This window comes from Salvelinus alpinus, chromosome 24 (genome assembly GCF_045679555.1).
Source record: "Salvelinus alpinus chromosome 24, SLU_Salpinus.1, whole genome shotgun sequence".
In the NCBI taxonomy this organism is placed as follows: Eukaryota; Metazoa; Chordata; class Actinopteri; order Salmoniformes; family Salmonidae; genus Salvelinus; species Salvelinus alpinus.
The window spans coordinates 37,069,528-37,093,492 of record NC_092109.1 but is presented as its reverse complement, the minus strand read 5'-3'; the positions used below and the strand labels follow the sequence as shown (position 1 = coordinate 37,093,492).

The following is a 23,965-nucleotide window of genomic DNA, read 5'->3' as shown; positions in this document are numbered from 1 at the left end:
GTAAGTAAGCATTACCAGGGGTGGATGCTGGCCCTTTAAGTAAATAAGTCAATAAGTAAGTAAGCATTACCAGGGGTGGATGCTGGCCCTTTAAGTAAATAAGTCAATAAGTAAGTAAGCATTACCAGGGGTGGATGCTGGCCCTTTAAGTAAATAAGTAAGTAAGTATTACCAGGGGTGGATGGCGGCCACCAGTCTCCCCAACGCCTCGGACCCCACACGGCCATGGAACCTCATGTCTACATCCAGGCAGAAGATGTAGTGCGCCTCCCGGTGGATGCGATCCTCAATGGCAGTCTGCTCACAAATAGATGGTTGGTGGATGTTCAGTAGAACTTCAATCAATCAATCAAAATGTATTGTCCTCAGATGTAAATTTGGTTTGCAGGCAGGGGTAACTTGATAAAAATACAGTCCATACAATCTACTGTCAACAACATTTAAACTAACTGGTATGCACTAACCCTATAGGCATAACCTCTTAACTGTAACCCTAGAAATATGTTGCCTATTATCAACAGTTGCTATTTTGTTGATAGCTGGGACATCTGTAGGGAGCTACTACTACTACTACTACTACTAAATTTTCACATTTAGTCATTTAAATGCCTAGTTAAATAAAGGTTCCAATTTTTATTCAAATAACATTTAGCAGACGCTCTTATCCAGACCGACTTACAGGAGCAATTAGGGTTATGTGCCTTTCTCAAAGGCACAGACAGATGTTTCATGTAGTCGGCTTGGGGATTCAAACCAGTGACCTTTCAGTTACTGGCCCAACGCTCTTAAACGCTAGGCTACCTACCGCCCTACTACTACTAATAATAATAATAATAATCATCTAATAATAATAATATTAATAGTTATTATTAATAATAAACGAAATAACTCATAATGTAGTAATAATATGAATAAAGTGTGACCTGGATGAGCTCCATGCGGCGGAGGGATATCTCCTGCCAGCGGTCGAACTTCGGCACCCTCACGATGCTGAGCATCCTGCCGACACCAAGAGTCATGTTGCTAGGCACATCGCCGGGCAGGTCGGTGAACACGTAGTAGTGCACATCCAGCCCCACCTGGAATCACATAGAATTCAATTTCATTCTAAACTATTTGAATTTGATGTAATTTGTAACAAATTGAGTTACATTTAATTCATTTTAAATATAATTACATTTCATTTAATCCTAAATAATCACTCCTACAGTACTCTTTATAAATATGGGTCCAGAATGCTAAACGGCATTTATTTGAATTATTATTATTATTCCCTCATCATCCTAGAACCTTCTTTATACAAGAACAGTCAATCCATTTGATAGATAGTTCTGGATTCTCACCATGAAGTGCTTCTCAGCTGACTCTAAGAAGTCACGGAGAAAACGAATGTATCTGTAAGGATGAATAGAGATGAAAAACATGTACAGAACCAGTCAACGGTTTGGACACACCTACTCTTTATCTTTACGATTTTCTACATTGTAGAATAACAGTGAAGACATCAAAACTATAAAATAACACATATGGAATCATGTAGTAACCAAAAAAAGAGTTAAACATATTTTATATTTGAGATTCTTCAAAGTAGCCACCCTTTGCCTTGATGACTCCCGAGTGGCGCATCGGTCTAAGGCACTGCATCTCAGTGCTAGAGGCGTCATTACAGACCCTGGTTCAATTCCAGGCTGTATCACAACTGGCCGTGATTTGGAGTCCCATAGGGCGGCGCACAATTGGCCCAGCGTCGTCCGGGTTAGGGTTTGGCCGGGGTAGGCCATCATTGTAAATAAGAATTTGTTCTTAAAACCTCTTAGCGCTAGGGGTCAGAATTCTTTTTTTTCTTAAAATAACGTTCCCAAGGTAAATGGACATTTTCTCTGGCCCAGATCGTAGAATATGCATATAATTTAAAGATTAGGATAGAAAACACTCCAAAGTTTCCAAAACTGTCAAAATATTGTCTGTGAGTATAACAAAACGTATTCTGCAGACGAAAACCTGAGAAAATCTAACCTGGAAGTGATATTTGTTTTTAAAATATCTGTGTTTCCTGGACCGTCTTTCTTCCATTTAAAGGGGTATCAACCAGATTCCTTTTCCAATGGCTTCCTCAGGCTGTGACCAGGCTTTAGACATAGTTTCAGGCTTTTATTTTGAATGAGCGTGATTTTTCAAAAGTAGTCAGGTGTCCTCCGAATAGTTCCTGCGTGCGCGAGAGGAGCGATTAATTTCATTGCTTTTCTGACTTTCATGACCATGCTAATTTGGGGCTAGCTGTTGTAGCATTGATTGCTACACTCACAAAAGCTTGGATTTCTTTCGCTGTAAAGTATATTTTCAAAATCTGACACGATAGGTGGATTAACAACAAGCTAAGCTGTGTTTTGGTATATTTCACTTGTGATTGCATGATTACAAATATTTTTTGTAATATTTTTGCATTTGGCGCCCTGCAATTCTAGCGGTTGTTTAGGAAAGTGATCCCGCTAATGGAATTCGTAGCACAGAGAGGTTAACTGACTTGCCTCGTTAAATAAAGGTTCAATTAAAAAAATTCTAACAGAAAAATGACAGCTTTGCACACTCTTGGCATTTTCCTAACCTGAATGCATGTGGATAGGTGCATGGTGAATGCATGTGGATAGGTGCATGGTGAATACTTGTGGATAGGTGCATGGTGAATACTTGTGGATAGGTGCATGGTGAATACTTGTGGATAGGTGCATGGTGAATACTTGTGGATAGGTGCATGGTGAATACTTGTGGAGAGGTACATGGTGAATACATGTGGAGAGGTACATGGTGAATACTTGTGGATAGGTGCATGGTGAATACATGTGGAGAGGTACATGCTGAATACTTGTGGATAGGTGCATGGTGAATACTTGTGGATAGGTGCATGGTGAATACTTGTGGAGAGGTACATGGTGAATACATGTGGAGAGGTACATGGTGAATACTTGTGGATAGGTGCATGGTGAATGCATGTGGATAGGTGCATGGTGAATACTTGTGGATAGGTGCATGGTGAATGCATGTGGATAGGTGCATGGTGAATACTTGTGGATAGGTGCATGGTGAATACATGTGGAGAGGTACATGCTTGTGCTAGTGGCAGCAGTCTTGACATTTCTTGTAGGTGATACATAGACACATAGGAAGTGATGTAAACATTGCCTTGGCAACAGGTTTCTACACATGGAATCTGTGACTTACTTCCCTACAGCAAACACAGTGGTAGCGATGGTGAGGTTGTGGGACCTGAAGGCCTCGTCTATGACCAGGGGGTCGAAGGTCCCCTCCCAGACTATAGGAGCCAGCCATGGGGTTACAGTCAGCACGTCAGTCCTCCTGAATAGTAGTAATAATAATAATAATAACAACAGTAATAATAATAATATTTAGAAAATTACATTTCCTGAAGAAAATGTGTGTGTTTACTAGCTTGTTTTAAAGTATTTATGGTTTTGCAGTAAGTTATAGTAGTGGTAGTGACTGCAGTAGAAATGGTAGTGACTGCAGTAGAAATGGTAGTGACTGGTTATAGTAGAAAGAGTAGGTAAATTAAAACATTAGTTGGTTGATAGGATAGCCTGAACATGTAAATGTTGTTTTGGTGTCTAGCGTCACAGTTCAAGAGGTACAATTATTGACGGTGGTTATTACATGTTCATTTATGCACATTTATAACGTTGTTATGTAGCTGGAATGGTAGAAGTAGCATTTAAAGTGTCTACCACTGTGTTCTTATGTTTGGCATTGAATCCATGAAATGTTATGATAATTTATGCAAATTAACATTGTTTAAAGTTTATAAAAAGGTTTTAACGAATTTGACTTTAGGATAAGCCTGGATGTTTTTGAAGTGTCTTAGCTCTTATTACTTATTTATATAACATTCTTGAAGTTGGTCTTGTAGCTTAAATGGCCAAGGAGCAGGACCATTTTGAATAGCTACCACTGTATTCACATGGTTGTTATTCAAACCTATGTTAATTTATGCAGAAGTTAAATTCAAAGGGCTCTTGCACATCTGAGCTATCTTTTTTGCAGGTCCATGGTAACAGTTGAATGAACTGAGGAAAAATAAGGAACTCGCACACTGCTCTTGATAGTATCAAGTGTGTACATGAAACGTATTAAACACGTCTGTAAAACCACAATGAAGACATGATCTACAGTACCAAGCGAGTTTTCATAAATCATTGGGTACATCTCAATGAGGGTGAAAATCCCAAAACATTCTCTTTTGCTCAGAGTATTATTTATATCACCTCCCCTGTCTGATATCTTAACTTTCTCTATGCCACAAAAATCACACAATCTAAAAAAGGTAGAAATGTCATGTTTTAGGTCATTCAAATGTACTGCGACTGGATAATCCCTGTCGTTTCTCCAAATTGAATTTTTATGTTTACTGATTATCTGTTTGAGAGAACGAGAGGTTTTACCTCCATAGCACAGCCCAAATGGACATTTAATAATTTAGATAACATGGGTGGTGGAGCACGTAATAATGTAATTTATTTGGAACCGTTTTCCTGTATGTGGGTGGCAGAAACATTCACACTTCGTCACATTGTTGCACTATGCGCAACCTCTGCATTTATAGATACCATTCGGAAGAGGGCGTAAAAGAGCTTGGCTGATTTTATTTTCTGGCTGGCAGTTGGCATGGACCAATTTATCGCGTAAATTGCGACCCCTCCTATATACAATAAGTGGTGGATTCTGAAATTCAGCAGGCCTCAGGCCCCATGTGACTTGCTGGGGTTCCGTCTTTTGTCATGCGACCCCTTTGACCATCAGGGTTCTGAGTAGGTGCTGGCTCAGCAATCCGAAGGTCAACCCTGTTGTGACGGTACAGTGATCCATTCACTTCGACCAAGTAGGAGCGTGGTGCCACTTTCTGTACACAAGATCCGAGTCTCCAGAGGCCCGTCCAGGCCCCTGGTAGTGGCTTCATTCGCACCGTTTCACCCACCCTGAGCTCAGGTAACTCTTTTGCTGATTTGTCGTAGATGAACTTGGAGACCTGTCTTCTGTGACGTAGCTTCACCAGCACGTCTGTCACCACACATGGCTCCAGGAGAGTGCTGGCTACTGGCAGAGCTGCTTTTAAGCGCCGTGCCATGAGGCGCTGGGCCGGGCTGCTATCCATGCCTTATGTCGGGGTATTGTCCCACTGCAGGATTGCTTTCCAGGCATCTTTGCCCTCTCGCAGAGCCTTTTTGCAGAGGTTCTTTGCGATTTTTACTGCGGACTCCGCCTTCCCATTAGCTTTTGGGTGACGTGGTGATGAAGTGACGTGTTCGAATTCCCATCCTGCAGCAAATTTTCGGAACTCAACTCCGGAGAATTGGGGTCCATTGTCTGAAATTACCCTATCTGGCTGGCCATAGCGGGCAAACTGAGCCTTGCAGCGTTTGATCTTTGTCTCTGCTGAGAGGCCGGGGAGGAGGTCAATCTCCCAAAAGTCTGAGTAATGATCGACTACCAGCAGAAAGTCTTTGCCACTGTGCTGGAAGAGATCTAGACTTACTATCTGCCAGGGGCGCATCGGTAGCTGGTGGGACATCATCGTCTCTCTCTGTTGCTCACTGGCATATTCATTGCAGATTGTGCATTTCCTGACATAGTCTTTGATTTCACTCTGCATTCCTGGCCAATACAGTGTGTCACGTGCTTGTCTGTAACAGGCCTCACTTCCTATGTGACTTGAGTGCACACGCGCCAACATCTCAGGGCGCAGAGATCGGGGAATAACGACTGTCTGACCCTTGAATATTACTCCGTTTTGAACACTGAGCTCCTCTTTGACTGGCCAATATTCTCTGACGGCTAAAGCAGTTTCTTCCTTGCAGTCGGGCCAGCCCATCAGAATCACAGACCTCAATGCCTGGAGTTGTCCGTCCCTGTCTGTGTGCTGTCTGATTTGTATAAGGCTCTGGTCCGTAACATTGAGGTAGTCAGCCTGGTTGATGTGTTCAACATCCACTTGCTCTGTTTGTAAGCTGCACACTGCGTGTTGTTCATGCATGGAGCGTGTGTAAGTGCCTGATGCAGTAGCCCTGCTGAGCGTGTCACTCACATACATCTCTGGCCCTGGCTTATACACCACCTTGAGGTTGTAGTTTTGTAGGGCCAATAGCATGCTCTGCAGTCATTTTGGGGCATTCAGAAGAGGCTTGCTGAATATAGCAATAAGGGGCTTGTGATCTGTCTCTGCGGTAATATTGTCGCGCCCGTACAGGTAGTGGTGGAAGCGTTGACATGCAAACACAATGCTGAGGCACTCCTTCTCTATCTGGGCATAGTTCTGCTCTGTTGGGGTGAGTGCCCTAGAGGCGAATGCCACAGGCTGGCCCTCCTGCATGAGGCAACAGCCAAGTCCATACTGGCTTGAGTCACTCTGAATCGTGACAGGTTTTGACACATTGTAGTATCGCAGTACAGGTGTCTGGGTGACCAGTTGTTTTATTTCCCTCACCGCTGTGTCATGTTTTGGGAGCCAATGCCAGATGGCGTCCTTGTCCATGAGCCTCCTTAGTGGCTCACACACTACAGAGAGCCGCGGTAAGAATTTGGCCAGGTAGGTGACGAATCCGACGAAGCGCTGCACTCCCTTCACGTCAGATGGGTGGGGCATTTCCAAGACAGCCTTCACTTTTTCAGGATCCGCCTTCAATCCGGTGGAGGACAAGATGTGTCCATGAAAGCGGACCTCTGGCACTTTAAACTGAAGCTTTTTTATGCTTAGCCTTAGCTTGACCTGTCTGCATCTGACCACCAGGGCCAGCAGCTTGGCGTCATGGTCACATTCTACCTCCTCATCACTGTCCCCACAGCCCACTACGAGGATGTCATCTGCTATGAGTTCCACGCCACTGAGTCCCATCAACAGCTCGTGCTGTTTCCGCTGATACACCTCTGGAGCCACGGATACCCCAAACGGGAGCTTCAACCACCTCTTCCTGCCCCAGGGTGTCCAAAAGGTGGTCATGTAGCTGCTGGGCTCGTCGAGCTTGCACTGCAGGAAGGCATCTCTGGCATCCACGAGCGTGAAGACTCTGGCCTTTGGGAGCTTGTAAAGAACATCCTCCAACGTAATGTGCATAACGTAATGTGAACGTCGCAGAGCCCGGTTGAGGTGTTTAGGATCATTGCATATCCGTAGCTTGTCTGGTTTCTTGACGATAACCATATTACTTATCCAGTCTGTAGGCTCAGTGACGGATATCATGTGGCCATCTGCTTCGTATTTGTCAAGCTGAGCCTTCGTAGCTGCTTTCATGGCCACTGGTACATTGCGGGGTGCACACTGGACAGGCTGGATTGCTGCGTCCAACTCAAAGTGGAATTCCCCGGGAACTGACTCGACCGGTGCGTTGAAGACATCATGGTACTTGCTTAGGAGTGTCTCCTTGCTCAGGGGCCCAGCCTGGACTTTGTCTATAATGTTAAGATCAGCTGGGATGGTGAAGTTAATAACCCCGAGGCGCTCGCATGTAGAACCTGACAGTAATGGCTGTTGACTAGCCTCAACTATTTCAAACTCAAGGGTGTGTTTCTGGCCATACGGCGCAGTCTGAAAAACTGCCTTCTAGGAAGTCCTCTTTTTAATGGCTCCGGGTGGAAGCTTTCCCCTGTAATAGAGTATTTCTGTCCGTTTCTTTTCTATACAGAGTTGTAAACATGGTTCCATTTGATTTCTCAATTCACACATTGAGGTAATGAACACATTTAGTGTCACATTCAAGAGTGAATTTGAGATTGGGCTCAATGTCGTTGAGAAATGCCATAAAATCTGACAGCTCCTTTCCCGTTCCTCCCCATATGCAAAACATGTCGTCAATATATCAATACCACTTTATTAAAAAATTTATTTTGTTTTCATTATTAACAAAACGTTCTTCAAAAAGACCCACATAAAGGTTAGCATAGCTCGGAGCGAATGTGGAGCCCATCTATGATCCATTCGTTTGGAGATAGAATTCATTATCAGACCTGAAATAGTTATACTTCAAAACATATTCAGCCAGCTCTAGAATAAAAGTTGGGTTGGTAGGTATTCGTTAGTATCTCTGTCCCCCAAATAGTGTGCTAGTGCTGCCAGCCCCCCCACATGGGGAATGCTGGTATATAGACTCTCGACATCTAATGTGACCAAAATACAGTCTTCTGTTAAACCCGTTATTGGTGAGATCTTGTTTATGAAGTCTAAAGAGTCTTTCACATATGATGGCAATGCTTGCACATGAGTTTTAATAAAAGAGTCTACGAAGTTCGACAATGGCTCTAGCATTGAGCCTATTCCTGCAACCACTGGTCTGCCTGGATAGTTGCCTTGTTGTGTTTTAGATTTGTGTAATTTCGGGCAAAATGTACAAGCATGGATGTATGTCACATTTGCAGTAAATGTATTCATATTCTGGTTTTGAGATAAGGTTATTTAATAGCGCCGCAGATTAGAGAATATATCCCTTTGAAACACCTGTGTGGGATCAACACTCAGTTTTCTATAGAAACGTTCATTACTGAGTTGTCTCTGAATCTTTCATTAGTTCATTAAGCGCCATGGTAACAGTTGAAAAATATGAGAAAAAATAAGAAACCTGCACACTGCTCTTGATAGTATCACTGCTCTTGATAGTATCACCACTGCTCTTGATAGTATCACCACTGCTCTTGATAGTATCACCACTGCTCTTGATAGTATCACTGCTCTTGATAGTATCACCACTGCTCTTGATAGTATCACCACTGCTCTTGATAGTATCACCACTGCTCTTGATAGTATCACCACTGCTCTTGATAGTATCACCACTGCTCTTGATAGTATCACTGCTCTTGATAGTATCACTGCTCTTGATAGTATCACTGCTCTTGATAGTATCCCTGGTCTTTAATAAGCTTCACATATCAGCCTCAAGGCCTTCCTCTGAGCTTTTGTGATTTAAAAAAAATGTATGACCCTTATGTAGACATAGCTCCACCAATGCATTGAATGCGGTTGGAGTCGAGGGAAAATAATACATTTTTACCAAATAAATGTATATGAATGGTTGGACAAAGCTGTGTTAATGTAGTCTAATTTGAGTCAGTCTGCAAATTTCAACGTTTGGTCTTTGTAGCTTAAAACACAGAACCATGCATGAGAGCACCAGATATTCCGGACGACTGTGTGATCACACTCTCCGTAGCAGATGTAAGACCTTTAAACAGATTAACATTCAAAAGCTCGCAGGGTCAGAACAATAACCAGGACTCGTACTCAGACCATGAGCTGACCAGCTGGCAAGTGTCTTCACTGACATTTTCAACCTCTCCCTGATCCAGACTGTAACATCTACATTTCAAGCAGACCACAATAGTCCCTGCGCCCAAGAACGCCTATCTAAATGACTATCGCCCGAAGCACTCGCATCTGTAGCCATGAAATGCTTTAAAAGGACGGTCATGGCTCACATCAACACCATCATCCCAGACACCCTGGACCCACTACAACTCGAACACTGACCCAACAGATCCACAGATGACGCAATCTCGATTGCACTCCACACTGCCCTTTCCCAGCTGGACAAATGGAGCACCTACAGTGGGGAGAACAAGTATTTGATACACTGCCGATTTTGCAGGTTTTCCTACTTACAAAGCATGTAGAGGTCTGTAATTTTTATCATAGGTACACTTCAACTGTGAGAGACGGAATCTAAAACAAAAATCCAGAAAATCACATTGTATGATTTTTAAATAATTAATTTGCATTTTATTGCATGACATAAGTATTTGATCACCTACCAACCAGTAAGAATTCCGGCTCTCACAGACCTGTTAGTTTTTCTTTAAGAAGCCCTCCTGTTCTCCACTCATTACCTGTATTAACTGCACCTGTTTGAACTCGTTACCTGTATAAAAGACACCTGTCCACACACTCAATCAAACAGATTCCAACCTCTCCACAATGGCCAAGACCAGAGAGCTGTGTAAGGACATCAGGGATAAAATTGTAGACCTGCACAAGGCTGGGATGGGCTACAGGACAATAGGCAAGCAGCTTGGTGAGAAGGAAACAACTGTTGGCGCAATTATTAGAAAATGGAAGAAGTTCAAGATGACGGTCAATCACCCTCGGTCTGGGGCTCCATGCAAGATTTCACCTCGTGGGGCATCAATGATCATGAGGAAGGTGAGGGATCAGCCCAGAACTACACGGCAGGACCTGGTCAATGACCTGAAGAGAGCTGGGACCACAGTCTCAAAGAAAACCATTAGTAACACACTACGCCGTCATGGATTAAAATCCTGCAGCGCACGCAAGGTCCCCCTGCTCAAGCCAGCGCATGTCCAGGCCCGTCTGAAGTTTGCCAATGACCATCTGGATGATCCAGAGGAGGAATGGGAGAAGGTCATGTGGTCTGATGAGACAAAAATAGAGCTTTTTGCTCTAAACTCCACTCGCCGTGTTTGGAGGAATAGAAGGATGAGTACAACCCCAAGAACACCATCCCAACCGTGAAGCATGGAGGTGGAAACATCATTCTTTGGGGATGCTTTTCTGCAAAGGGGACAGGACGATTGCACCATATTGAAGGGAGGATGGATGGGGCCATGTATCGCGAGATCTTGACCAACAACCTCCTTCCCTCAGTAAGAGCATTGAAGATGGGTCGTGGCTGGGTCTTCCAGCATGACAACGACCCGAAACACACAGCCAGGGCAACTAAGGAGTGGCTCCGTAAGAAGCATCTCAAGGTCCTGGAGTGGCCTAGCCAGTCTCCAGACCTGAACCCAATAGAAAATCATTGGAGGGGGCCGAAAGTCCGTATTGCCCAGCGACAGCCCCGAAACCTGAAGGATCTGGAGAAGATCTGTAGGGAGGAGTGGGCCAAAATCCCTGCTGCAGTGTGTGCAAACCTAGTCAAGAACTACAGGAAACGTATGATCTCTGTAATTGCAAACAAAGGTTTCTGTACCAAATATTAAGTTCTGCTTTTCTGATGTATCAAATACTTATGTCATGCAATAAAATGCAAATTAATTACTTAAAAATCATACAATGTGATTTTCTGGATTTTTGTTTTAGATTCCGTCTCTCATAGTTGAAGTGTACCTATGATAAAAATTACAGACCTCTACATGCTTTGTAAGTAGGAAAACCTGCAAAATCGGCAGTGTATCAAATACTTGTTCTCCCCACTGTACGTGAGAAGGCTGTTAATTGACTACAGCTCAGCATTCATCACCATAGTACCCTCCAAGCTCATCACTAAGCTAAGGACCCTGGGACTGAACACCTCCCTCTGCAACTGGAATCTGGACATTGACGGGCTGCCCCCAGGTGGTGAGGGTAGACAGCAACACATCCGCCAAGCTGACCCTCAACACGGGGGCCCCTCAGGGGTGCGTGCTTAGGCACTTTCTGTACTGCCTGTTCACCCAACCTGCGTGGCTGCACACAACTCCAACACCATCATTAAGTTTGCTGACGACACGACGGTGGTAAGCCTATTCACCGACGACAATGAGAGACCTGGCTGTGTGGTGCCAGGACAACAACCTCTCTCTCTCTCAACGTCAGCAAGACAAAGGAGCTGATCGTGGACCACAGGAATGGAGTGCCGTACACGCCCCCATTCACATTGATGGGGCTGTAGTGGAGACGGTCGGGAGCTTCAAGTTCCTTGGTGTTCACATCACTAAGGACCTATCATGGTCCAAACACAACAACACAGTCGTGAAGAGGGCACAACAACGCCTCTTCCCTCTCAGGAGGGCACAACAACGCCTCTTCCCTCTCAGGAGGCTGACAAGATTTGGCATGGGCCCCCTGACTACTGGCTGCATCACTGCTTGGTATGGCAACAACTCGGCATCTGACCGCATGGCGCTACAGGGGGTAGTGAGTACAGCCCAGTACGTCACTGGGGCCAAGCTCCCTGCCATCCAGGACCTCTATACCAGGCGTTGTCAGAGGAAGGACCTAAAAATTGCCATGTAGCATGCTTCTGTCTATAACATGAGCTGCTCAGTATGTGTGGATAATCCTTTCTACCACTGTTTTGTTTTTTTAAGATGTCATGAAAACTGAAAACGTGTTGCTACTGCACTCACATTGCTGGCCGGAAGTTAATAACACTAACGACAAAGATCAAGAAGAAAGGAAAAATAAAAAGTTGCGATGGACTACTTTCTGGAGGACAATCATGCCAATGTTGACTCTCTCCGTTTCTGAAAATGAATCAGACGATGAGGAAATGCCTGATTTAGGTCAAAACTTTTTCATTGAACCAGACATTGTAGAGCCTTCTGATGACAGTAATGGGGAAGAAACGGCGATCAATAGTTTTGTTATCATGGAAGAAGTTAACCGAGTTTTGAAATCAGTGGAATGCCTGGTGGAAGCAGAGAGATTATTGCCAAATGCAGAGAGTTGAAAGAGAACACAGAAGGCTGTTGTATTAAACATCTGTCTCCGGATTACATCTTCAAACTAAGGGCAACCGTGGGATACATGACAGAGAGGGTGAAGCATTCATCCATGTACATGGTTAACATTTTCAGATATTATACATTTCAAATTTTGTCAGAAAGTCATTTTCATTGCAAGTTTAAGCATATTGTTAGCTAGCTAACGTTAGCTGGCTGGCTTGCTAGCTAACGTTACATGTATGATCTGTGCAGTAATATTATTTGTATCTCAGAAAGCTATTTGCATTGCAAGTTATAGGCTAATGTTAACTAGCTAGCTAACACTAAACTGATTTGTTTAGCTTTAGCTACCTGCAGATTCATGCACAGTGGTATGAGTTGTTATTGTGGTTCATTGTTTAGCTAGCTAGCTAGCTGTCTGGCCATCTACATGTCTAAACAAATGACTCCACTATGCAAGTATCAAGTATCATTATTTCACTGTACCATTTACACCTTCTGTATCCTGTGCATGTGACAAATAAATGTTTTATTTTATTTGCGATAGTGTGTTTACCAGAGACGGTAATGTGACCAATAAAGTTTGATTTGATTTGAAACACCCAAAGTCACTTAACATAATCATCAAGATAAACATCCAATAGTGGTAGCACTTCAGGAAAAGACATTATGAAGTACGTTATCAAGCAAGTATGTACTACATAGTATTTACCATAATGGTGTACAGTAATTAAGCAATAAGGCACAAGGGGGTGTGGTATATGGCCAATATACCACGGCTAAGGGCTGTTCTTAAGCGCAACGCAACGCGTAGTGCCTGGATACAGCCCTTAGCCGGAGTATATTTGCCATACATTACAAACCACGAGGAGCCTTATTGCTATTATAAACTGATTACCAACGTATTTAGAACAGTAAAAATTAAATTACATTGTCATACCATGGCTTTCAGCCAATCAGCATTCAGGGCTCGAACCACCCGGTTTAAAATATAATATCAAATTCAAACAATAGAATACAGCTCTATTGTAAAGCTGTCGTCTGCATGTGCTGCCACTTACACTGGTTCCATAAGCTTGGCTTGATTGCTCTGTAATCTGAAAAACACGGGGAGCACGTTTACTTTTTGCAGAAACAGACTGGCACTGAGATAATAATAAAAATGTTGAAAGCTAAGACTTGCTTGGTGAACCAGTCTGTTTGTGCCATCATGCCACTTCTTGTTATGCCAATGATGGAAAGGAGTTGACATGATGCCACTCCTTGTCATGTTTGGGATGGAAAGGAGTTGACATGATGCCACTCCTTTTCATGTTTGGGATGAAAAGGAGTTGACATGATGGCACAAACAGATCTGGGACCAGGCTACGGTTGGTTGATTAAGTAATACAAATGTACTAATAGTATAAAGAGTACACTGCGTGCCCACACGTACTCACTCACCTGTGATTCAGCACAACCTGGTGATTCACCTGGCGCCATGTTAACCCCTCCACATACTCACTGAGACCTTCACTGACAGACAGACAGACAGACAGACAGACAGACAGACAGACAGACAGACAGACAGACAGACAGACAGACAGACAGACAGACAGACAGACAGACAGACAGACAGACAGACAGACAGACAGACAGACAGACAGACAGACAGACAGACAGACAGACAGACAGACAGACAGACAGACAGAAAAGAGGTAGTAGAGCATGACGTTTGCAATGCCAGGGTTGTTGGCTTGATTCCCACAGGGGACCAGTATGAACATGTATGGTCTCACTACTGTAAGTTCCTCTGGATAAGAGTGTCTGCTAAATGACCAAAAATGTAATAAAACAGAGATAATTCTGTTTATGCAGAAGAAGGTGTCTAACTAGACACCTTGGAGGCAGAGTGGGGTATTCCAGTCCATAGTTGAGTAATCCTAGTCTTATCCATGTAAAATAATATATATGCCATTTAGCAGACACTTTTATCCAAATCATGCATGCATTTATTTTTGTATGGGTGGCCCAGCGGGAATCAAACCCATGATACTCGGCGTTGCAAGCACCATGTTCTGCCAACTAAGCAACACAGGACCACCACTATGTTAAATTAGTGCAGTATATGAAACTAAATAAATAAATAAGAGAAAAGTGTGCCATCTGGGTTGCCATACCACATGAACACCTATGTGACTCAGTTGGTAGAGCACACCGCTTGTAATGCCACAACCAGGTTAGTGGGTTTGATTCCCATGGCGGGGGGGAACAAAAGTACAAAATTGTATGCACTCACTACTGTAACTCAATCTGGATAAGAGTGTCTGATAAAATGAAAACACTAAATACATTATAGAACATGTTTTTTTGTTTGTGTTGTCATTATCAAACAATGGAATTTGTAAGACAGCGCCATAGAGGATTCTATCTACAGGGTAAAAAAAAATTAAAAGCAGTTTAGCCGGTTCACTCTGCCCTTTCATTGTGCAGTCATTCCACTCCTACACTAAAATGTAGCCACACCTTACAGCACAGCTTTCACCCAGCATTGTAATACATGTTTTCTTACTTGAGAGAGACAGATGCGCAGCGTGAGAAGACAAGCCTTTGATGAGGAGAATAAAAAAAATGAAACAATCGTGATGACAATAAAAACAAAACAAAAGTTCAAATGTAGGCTACAGCTTCTCAAATGTCATTACCAGCAGAGAACCATTCCCCCAGCCATTACTAAAGTAAGTAGCCAGTGTTCACGCTCTGGAGAAGAAGGAAAAAAACTGTCATTAACAACCAACAATATGAGATAAAGGAAAATTAATTTCTGCTAAATAAGAAGTACTGTAACTATATTTTATGGTAATTATAATGCAATACAATATAAAACAATATAATGCACACACACACACACACACACACACACACACACACACACACACACACACACACACACACAGCCAGGTGGGTAGGTGGTTGGGCCAGTAACCGAAAGTTGGGTTAAAGTGGAAGACTGATTTCAGTTGAATGCATTCAGTTGTACAGCTGACTAGGTATCTCCTTTCCCTAAATCAAGAGCAGGAGAACAAAAAACAACATTGATTGATAGCCTTATTAGGTGTTCAGGAGTTTCATAATATTTGAATGCTTTCAATGAGTGCAGGCACCGAATAGACCGCAACAGCTTTCTTTAGATCTAAAATAAATAAACAAATCACTTTATAATTTGGCCCAAACTGTCACTTGTACCAAATGCACGCACACCTACACTAGCTAGGTTTCCATCCAATTGGCTATAGATTTTCATGGAAATGTTCTAAAATCTACAAAAAAAACTATATGTGCATTTTCCCACCACAGAAGTTTCTAATTAAATCAACTTGTTGCAGATAAAAGGCCGTGCGTGATGACGTTGTGCACATAAAAATAGCTTTTGTGATTAAATTCCAATGTGTCGCATTTTCAACTCTACCGGTGGTTTTCGCATTATAAAAAAAGGTTGCGTTACTGTTTATACTGTGCACATGAAAATGAAAATTCTCCAGCTCTTTTGTCCATAATAATCTCATAATGAAGGCTATACATGCGCTCTAGCCAACAGTGCGCAGTGAAGAGTTGGCCAGAGCGCACATTTAGTTTACATGATGAGATTATTTTGGACAAAAAAGATAGATTATTTTTATTTGTCAAATAGCAGACAAGCATTGATGATCATGTCACCAGAATAACACCCTCAATATTTATTGGAAAGGAGCATCAAGCTCATCGCCTTGAACTTTCACCTCTCTGTGAAGTTCATCATCATTTATTTAACCCTCCTGCTGTGTTCCGGTCCAATTGGACCCATTTACAAGTTTTCTCTCTGAAAAATGTAGTTCATTTAATCTGATTGTCATAAGGTTCCATGACTTTGTCCACACAGGGCATCTGAACACACAAAATACATGTTGATGATTTTCATTACATTTTGGGTGTTTTATTTAACTTTTGTACACCTGTGGTGTTCCCGGTCAAAAAGGACCGGGAATTAGAAATTAATGGGTAAGACTACAATTAGTGTATAAAATTGAGTTCAGGCACATGCCCATTCAGGAACACAACAGGAGGGTTTATCTGTAGCCTGGTAAATTGCATGGTTTCCCGACAAGTCGTAGTGGGAGGACCACACAACATGTGACTTCAAATTTACTTTGATATGACTGTTATTATATCAATATTTGTGAATAAAAGCATTTCCACCAACATTTGCATAATTCACTTTAATGTTGCATCATTCCTTTTCCGACACAAAAATATCCCACCTTGTCTAGCATATTTGGTTATGTCGAAATTAGGAAAGTTTACTGAAAATGTTTCTGTAAACATTGTGCCTGCCTTTACTCAAATGAAAAGGTTGGATGGAAACCTGGTTACTCTCTGAATTAATAGCATACTAAAGCTGAGTGCTGCCCAAAGGCCTCACTTTACATTTACACGGAGATCTACAGATTCACCACAGGGAATATAGATTTTTACACATATTTCAATATGAAAATAACAAAACTTTAATTTCGTTTTTTTAATGATTATTTTCCTGAGACAAGCATCTCAATGCAAGCCACATCCTGAATATCCAATCTTACAACATTCGACACCTAACCCATGTATGCCCCTGGGGCCGATTGAAGCAGTTAGTCATTAAAAAAAGATGGTCTTAAATGCTTGGTTGTGTGAAGACATGTCCAACACCTGTTTCACATAGCCAGAGCCATATACAGTGCATTCGGAAAGTATTCAGATCCCTTGACTTTTTCCACATTTTGTTACGTTACAGCCTTATTCTAAAATGTATTAAATCGTTTTTTTTCTCTCATCAATCTACACACAATACCCCATAATGACAAAGCGAAAACAGGTTTTTAGAAATTGTATTTCCGTAAGTATTCAGACCCTTTGCTATAAGACTCGAAATTGAGCTCAGGTGCATCCTGTTTCCATTGATCATCCTTGAGATGTTTCTACAACTTGATTGGAGTCCACCTGTGGTAAATTTAATTGATTGGACATGATCCAGGCTGTATCACAACCGGCCGTGATTGGGAGTCCCCTAGGGCGTCGCACAATTGGCCCAGCATCGTCTGGGTTTGGCCGGTGTAGGCCGTCCTTGTAAATTATTATTAAATGGAAGAAGTTGGGAACAGTGACTCTCCCCATCCAATCTGACAAAGCTTGAGAGGATATATAGAGAAGATAATGGAAGAAACTCCCCAAATACAGGTGTGCCAAGCTTGTAGCGTCATACCCAAGAAGACTAGAGGCTGTAATCGCTGCTAAAGGTACTTCAACAAAGTACTGAGTAAAGGGTCTGAATAGTTATAAAAATGTAATATTTCAACAAAAAATGTTTTTATACATTTGCAAACATTTCTAAAAACCTGTTTTTGCTTTGTCATCATGGGGTGTTGTGTGTAGATTGATGAGGGGAAAAAACAATTTAATACATTTTAGAATAAGGCTGTAACATAACAAAATGTGGAAAAAGTAAAGGGCTCTGAATGCTTTCCAAATACATTGTATACAGTGAGCTCAAACATTGGGACAGTGACACATTTTTTGGGGGCTCTTTACTCCAGCACTTGAAATAATACAGTGAGGACAAAGTGCAGACTGTCAGCTATAGTTTGAGGATATTTTCATCCATATCAGGTCATTTTCATCCATATCAGGTCAACCGTTTAGAAATTACAGCACTTTTTGTACATAGTCACCCCATTTTAGGGGACCAAAAGTATTGGGAAAAATGATCTTATATGTGTATTAAAGTAGTCACAAAAGTTTCTGATTATTTTGTGACCAATAGAAACGTCACAGTCAGTCGGACTGCCATTGGACTCTGGGGCAGTGGAAATGCGTTTTCTGGAGTGATGAATCACGCTTCACCATCTGCCAGTCCGATGGACAAATCTGGGTTTGGTGGATGCCAGGAGAACGCTACTTGCCAAATGCATAGTGCCAACTGTAAAGTTTGGTGGAGCAGGAATAGTGGTCTGGGGCTGTTTTTCATGGTTCGGGCTAGGCACCTTAGTTCCAGTGAAGGGAAATCTTAACGCTACAGCATACAATGACATTCTAGACAGTTTATATGCTTCAAACTTTGTGGCAACAGTTTAGGGAAGGCCCTTTCCTTTTTCAGCATGACAATGCCCCCGTGCACAAAGCGAGGTCCAAATAGAAATGCTTTGTCAAGATTAGTGTGGAGAAACTTGACTGGCCTGCTCAGAGCCCTGACCTCAGCTCCATCAAACAACTTTGGGATGAATTGGAACGCCGACTGCGAGCCAGGCCTAATTGCCCAACATCAGTGCCAGACCTCACTAACGCTCGTGGCTGAATGGAAGCAAGTCCCCACAACAAATGTTCCAACATCTAGAGGAAAGCCTTCCCAGAAAAGTGGAGGCTGTTATAGCAGCAAAGGGGGGGGGGGAAACTCCATAGTAAGGCCCATGATTTTTGGAATGAAATGTTGAATGAGCAGGTGTCCACAAACATTTGGTCAGGTAGTGTATTTGTGTGTCTAACTTTCTCACTCATCATTATTCACAATTAATTCAGGACTATCCTTAATCATGGTAGCATCCAAATTAATGTTGATGTGTTTATAAATAATTGAAACTCAATGAACTTTAGATTTGTATTTGGTACATAAAAGCTTAAGTACATGTGTGACTCGATTCAGGAAACTAACCGTATGTCACTTCACAGGAGAGGCATTTGAATGTAATTTTGTTTTAAATCAAAATGCATCTTTTGGGCAGAAATGCCTTTTGGAACATGTGAACTTTAATGCGCCTTAATAACAAACGTGTATGCCATCTGTAAATACAAATAAAATTGTTCAATTACGAGCCAAGTTGGTTGAGCCACTGAAAAATACAGGAACCTTCCCGCTAGCCATGATTGGCTGAGATAATGGATGGGCTGGACATGCCGAAGGATGAGTTCTGATTGGTCTGCCATGTAGAATGCTTCTGTCTATAACATGAGCTGCTCAGCATGTGTAGCTAACCCTTTCTAACGCTGCTTTTTTAAAGATATCACAAAGAACTGCAAAAAACACCTGTCTCCGAGTGACATCTTCAAACTAAGGGCAAACATGTCATCTGTGACAGAGATGGAGAAGTGTTCATACATGTATACAGGTAGGAAAGTCTAGTTAGCTACATTTTCAGATATAATACGTTTCTAATTTTGTTAGAAAGTAATTTTCATTGCAAGTAAAAGCGTACTGTTAGCTGGCTGGATGGCATTGAACCGTTACGAGCATTATCTGTGTAGTAATATTATTCGTATCTCAGAGCCATTTGCATTAATAGTTATAGCCTAATGTTAGCTAGCTGGCTAACATTGAACCTAGTTGGTTAGTTATAGCTATGTGTAGATTCATGCAGAGTTGTAACGTTATGAGTTGGGATAATGGTTGATTGTTAGCCAGCTAGATTTGTAAACAAAAAGACTCTACTATGCAAAAAATTCACTGTACCATTTACACCTTCTGTATCTTGTCCATGTGACAAATAAATGTAGATTTTATTTGATATATAGCGTGTTTACCAGAGATGGTAATGTGAAGAACAACATGACCTGCACAAAAGTCAAATTAGGATATAACATTAGGCCAACAAGACAGTGTCCAAGTTCTAAAATTGTCCAGTAGAATGCCTTGCTTTTATTTCATCACACTCACAAACGTAAGCTATTTTCTGTAATTAACTCACCATTAACTTGTAAATAATGATCTTGTTGTGAGTTTATTTTCCTGTAATAATGAATACAAATATGGCCATTATTTGAACTGTCCAGCTTACTTAACATTAGCTAACTAGCTAGAAACTAACCAAAACATAGGTTAGAAAGTTCCCTGTTTTACTAGATTGATATTTACTAAATTCATTTTGAAATAGATGGACTTATTGGTGTCAAAATTGACATTTACTAAATTCATTTTGAAATAGATGGACTTATTGGTGTTAAAATACACCAGTTATGATATTTTGGACCACCAGGCTGCTGATGTCATGCAGCCTGTCATTTTTCTGGTTATACTTTTTAATAACGACAATGACAAGTTTGATGTCAGACGACAATAGAATGTTCATGATGTCACTGCGACAACTGTCTACAGACATGTCGATAGACGTAGTATAAACCAGCATTTAGTCATGAAATCTTTGGTTGTTCAGTACACTACTGCACTCCCTCTGTTTAGCACATGGCCTCACATGTGAATCCTTAAAGAGATGGGTGGGGCTAAGGATTAAGAGGGTGTGGACGATGCTGAATGGGTGCTAGACAAAGAAGAGCTCTCCAGTATCACATTCAAGGGCAATTTTCTTATAACTATGGTTACAAGTTTATCCATTTTCAAATCAGAATTACTTTCCCATTGAACCTCAACGGTAGTGTTGATATACCATTTTATAGCTCTGACTCTCTACTTTTATCCAATGTAAAAAACACAATTTCAAATTTTGCTACATAAATTCAAGCCAGTTGGTCACATTTTGTGTGCACTATGTCATCATGCACTGACTGCAACAATTCCATTTGGTGGAAACACACCACTGGTGATTAAATGCACCTATTTTCTTTATGCGGATTTTAGAATATTAGCATACAAATCTGTCACCAATTGGATGGAAACCTAGCTACAGTCCCAATACTTTTGGAGCTCACTGTATATTCGGGTTCGGAAATTCACTCTGGCTATCTACTCCGATTTCAGAGCACTGTCATCTGCGTGCCAAAGAGCAGAATAACTGATGAATTTATGAATGCGCATCACCTGTTGAATAAGGCTGGTGTCAGTAAACATCGGCAAAAAGCGCCATTAAATTGTTGCCAGCAGCAGTTAGTCACCAACGCTCTGGATAACATGAACACAGCCTAACCAGCTCTGGATAACATGAACACAGCCTAACCAGCTCTGGATAACATGTAAACAGCCTAACCAGCTCTGGATAACATGAAAACAGCCTAACCAGCTCTGGATAACATGAAAACAGCCTAACCAGCTCTGGATAACATGAAAACAACCTAACCAGCTCTGGATAACATGAACACAGCCTAACCAGCTCTGGATAACATGAAAACAGCCTAACCAGCTCTGGATAACATGAAAACAGCCTAACCAGCTCTGGATAACATGAAAACAGCCTAACCAGCTCTGGATAACATGAAAACAGCCTAACCAGCTCTGGATAACATGAAAACAGCCTAACCAGCTCTGAATAACATGAAAACAGCCTAACCAGCTCTGGATAACATGAAAACAGCCTAAACAGCCTAACCTCCTACTTCCGGCGCCGAAAAGAGATGGCTGCCTCGCTTCGTGTTCCTTGGAAAATATGCAGTATTTTGTTTTTTTACGTGTTATTTCTTACATCGGTACCCCGGGTAATCTTAGGTTTCATTACATACAGTCGGGAGGAACTACTGAATATACGATTAACGTCAACTCATCATCGTTCCTACCAGGAATATGACTTTCCCGAAACGGATCCAGTGTTTTGCCTTCCACACAATACAATGGATCTGATCCCAGCCGGCGACCCTGTGCGACGCCGAAAAAGGGGAAAACGTGGCGGTCTCGTGGTCAGGCTTCGGAGACGGGCACATCGCGCTCCACTCCCTAGCATACTACTCGCCAATGTCCAGTCTCTTGACAATAAGGTTGATGAAATCCGAGCACGGGTAGCATTCCAGAGAGACATCAGGGATTGCAACATGCTCTGCTTCACGGAAACATGGCTAACTCAAGGGACGCTAACGGAGTCGGTGCAGCCAGCTGGTTTCTTCATGCATCGCGCCGACAGAAACAAACATCTTTCCGGTAAGAAGAGGGGCGGGGGGGTATGCCTTATGATTAACGAGAAGTGGTGTGATCATCATAACAACACACAAGAACTCAAGTCGTTCTGTTCACCTGATCTAGAACTCCTCACAATCAAATGTCGACCGCATTATCTACCAAGGGAATTCTCGTCAATCATAATCACAGCCGTATACATTCCCCCCCAAGCAGACACATCGATGGCCCTGAACGAACTTTATCTGACTCTTTGTAAACTGGAAACCACACACCCTGAGGCTGCATTCATCGTAGCTGGGGATTTTAACAAGGCTAATCTAAAAACAAAACTCCCTAAATTCTATCAGCATATCGATTGTGCTACCAGGGCTGGAAAAACACTAGACCATTGTTATACTAATTTCCGCGACGCTTATAAGGCCCTCCCCCGCCCCCCTTTCGGAAAAGCTGACCACGACTCCATTTTGTTGATTCCAGCCTACAAACAAAAACTCAAACAACAAGCTCCCGCGCTCAGGTCTGTTCAACGCTGGTCCGACCAATCTGAATCCACGCTTCAAGACTGCTTCGATCACGCAGATTGGAATATGTTCCGCATCGCGTCCAACAACAATATTGACGAATATGCTGATTCGGTGAGCGAGTTCATTAGGAAGTGCATTGACGATGTCGTACCCACAGCAACGATAAAAACATTCCCAAACCAGAAACCGTGGATTGACGGCAGCATTCGCGTGAAACTGAAAGCGCGAACCACTGCTTTTAACCAGGGCAAGGTGACCGGAAGCATGACCGAATACAAACAGTGTAGCTATTCTCTCCGCAAGGCAATCAAACAGGCCAAGTCTCAGTACAGAGACAAAATCGAGTCGAAATTCAACAGCTCAGACACAAGAGGTATGTGGCAGGGTCTACAGTCAATCACGGATTACAAAAAGAAAACCAGCCCCGTCGAGGACCAGGATGTCTTGCTCCCAGACAGGCTAAACAACTTTTTTGCCCGCTTTGAGGACAATACAGTGCCACTGACACGGCCCCCTACCAAAACCTGCGGGCTCTCCTTCACTGCAGCCGAGGTGAGTAAAACATTTAAACGTGTTAACCCTCGCAAGGCTGCAGGCCCAGACGGCATTCCCAGCCGCGTCCTCAGAGCATGCGCAGACCAGCTGGCTGGTGTGTTTACGGACATATTCAATCAATCCTTATCCCAGTCTGCTGTTCCCACATGCTTCAAGAGGGCCACCATTGTTCCTGTTCCCAAGAAAGCTAAGGTAACTGAGCTAAACGACTACCGCCCCGTAGCACTCACTTCCGTCATCATGAAGTGCTTTGAGAGACTAGTCAAGGACCATATCACCTCCACCCTACCGGACACCCTAGACCCACTCCAATTTGCTTACCGACCCAATAGGTCCACAGACGACGCAATCGCAACCACACTGCACACTGCCCTAACCCATCTGGACAAGAGGAATACCCATGTGAGAATGCTGTTCATCGATTACAGCTCAGCATTTAACACCATAGTACCCTCCAAACTCGTCATCAAGCTCGAGACCCTGGGTCTCGACCCCGCCCTGTGCAACTGGGTCCTGGACTTCCTGACGGGCCGCCCCCAGGTGGTGAGGGTAGGTAACAACATCTCCACCCCGCTGATCCTCAACACTGGGGCCCCACAAGGGTGCGTTCTGAGCCCTCTCCTGTACT

At 42.7% G+C, this 23,965-nt stretch overlaps 1 protein-coding gene across 2 annotated transcripts in view; it reads right to left on the bottom strand.

Annotated features, from left to right (window-relative positions):
• The window catches only part of LOC139552783 (globoside alpha-1,3-N-acetylgalactosaminyltransferase 1-like), a 45,946-nt gene that overhangs the window by 19,481 nt on the left and 2,500 nt on the right, over positions 1–23,965 (bottom strand). For both annotated transcript variants that reach the window (XR_011670528.1, XM_071364824.1), the window contains exons 2-9: positions 15,120–15,174; positions 14,987–15,022; positions 13,879–13,950; positions 13,497–13,532; positions 3,220–3,354; positions 1,344–1,395; positions 924–1,079; positions 173–297 (exon numbers count right to left, since the gene is read on the bottom strand). Coding sequence is in view for 1 of the 2 variants with exons in the window: in XM_071364824.1 (XP_071220925.1) it covers positions 173–297; positions 924–1,079; positions 1,344–1,395; positions 3,220–3,354; positions 13,497–13,532; positions 13,879–13,950; positions 14,987–15,022; positions 15,120–15,174 (667 nt within the window). In the remaining variant the exon portion in view is untranslated. The remainder of the gene's footprint in view (positions 1–172; positions 298–923; positions 1,080–1,343; positions 1,396–3,219; positions 3,355–13,496; positions 13,533–13,878; positions 13,951–14,986; positions 15,023–15,119; positions 15,175–23,965) is intronic.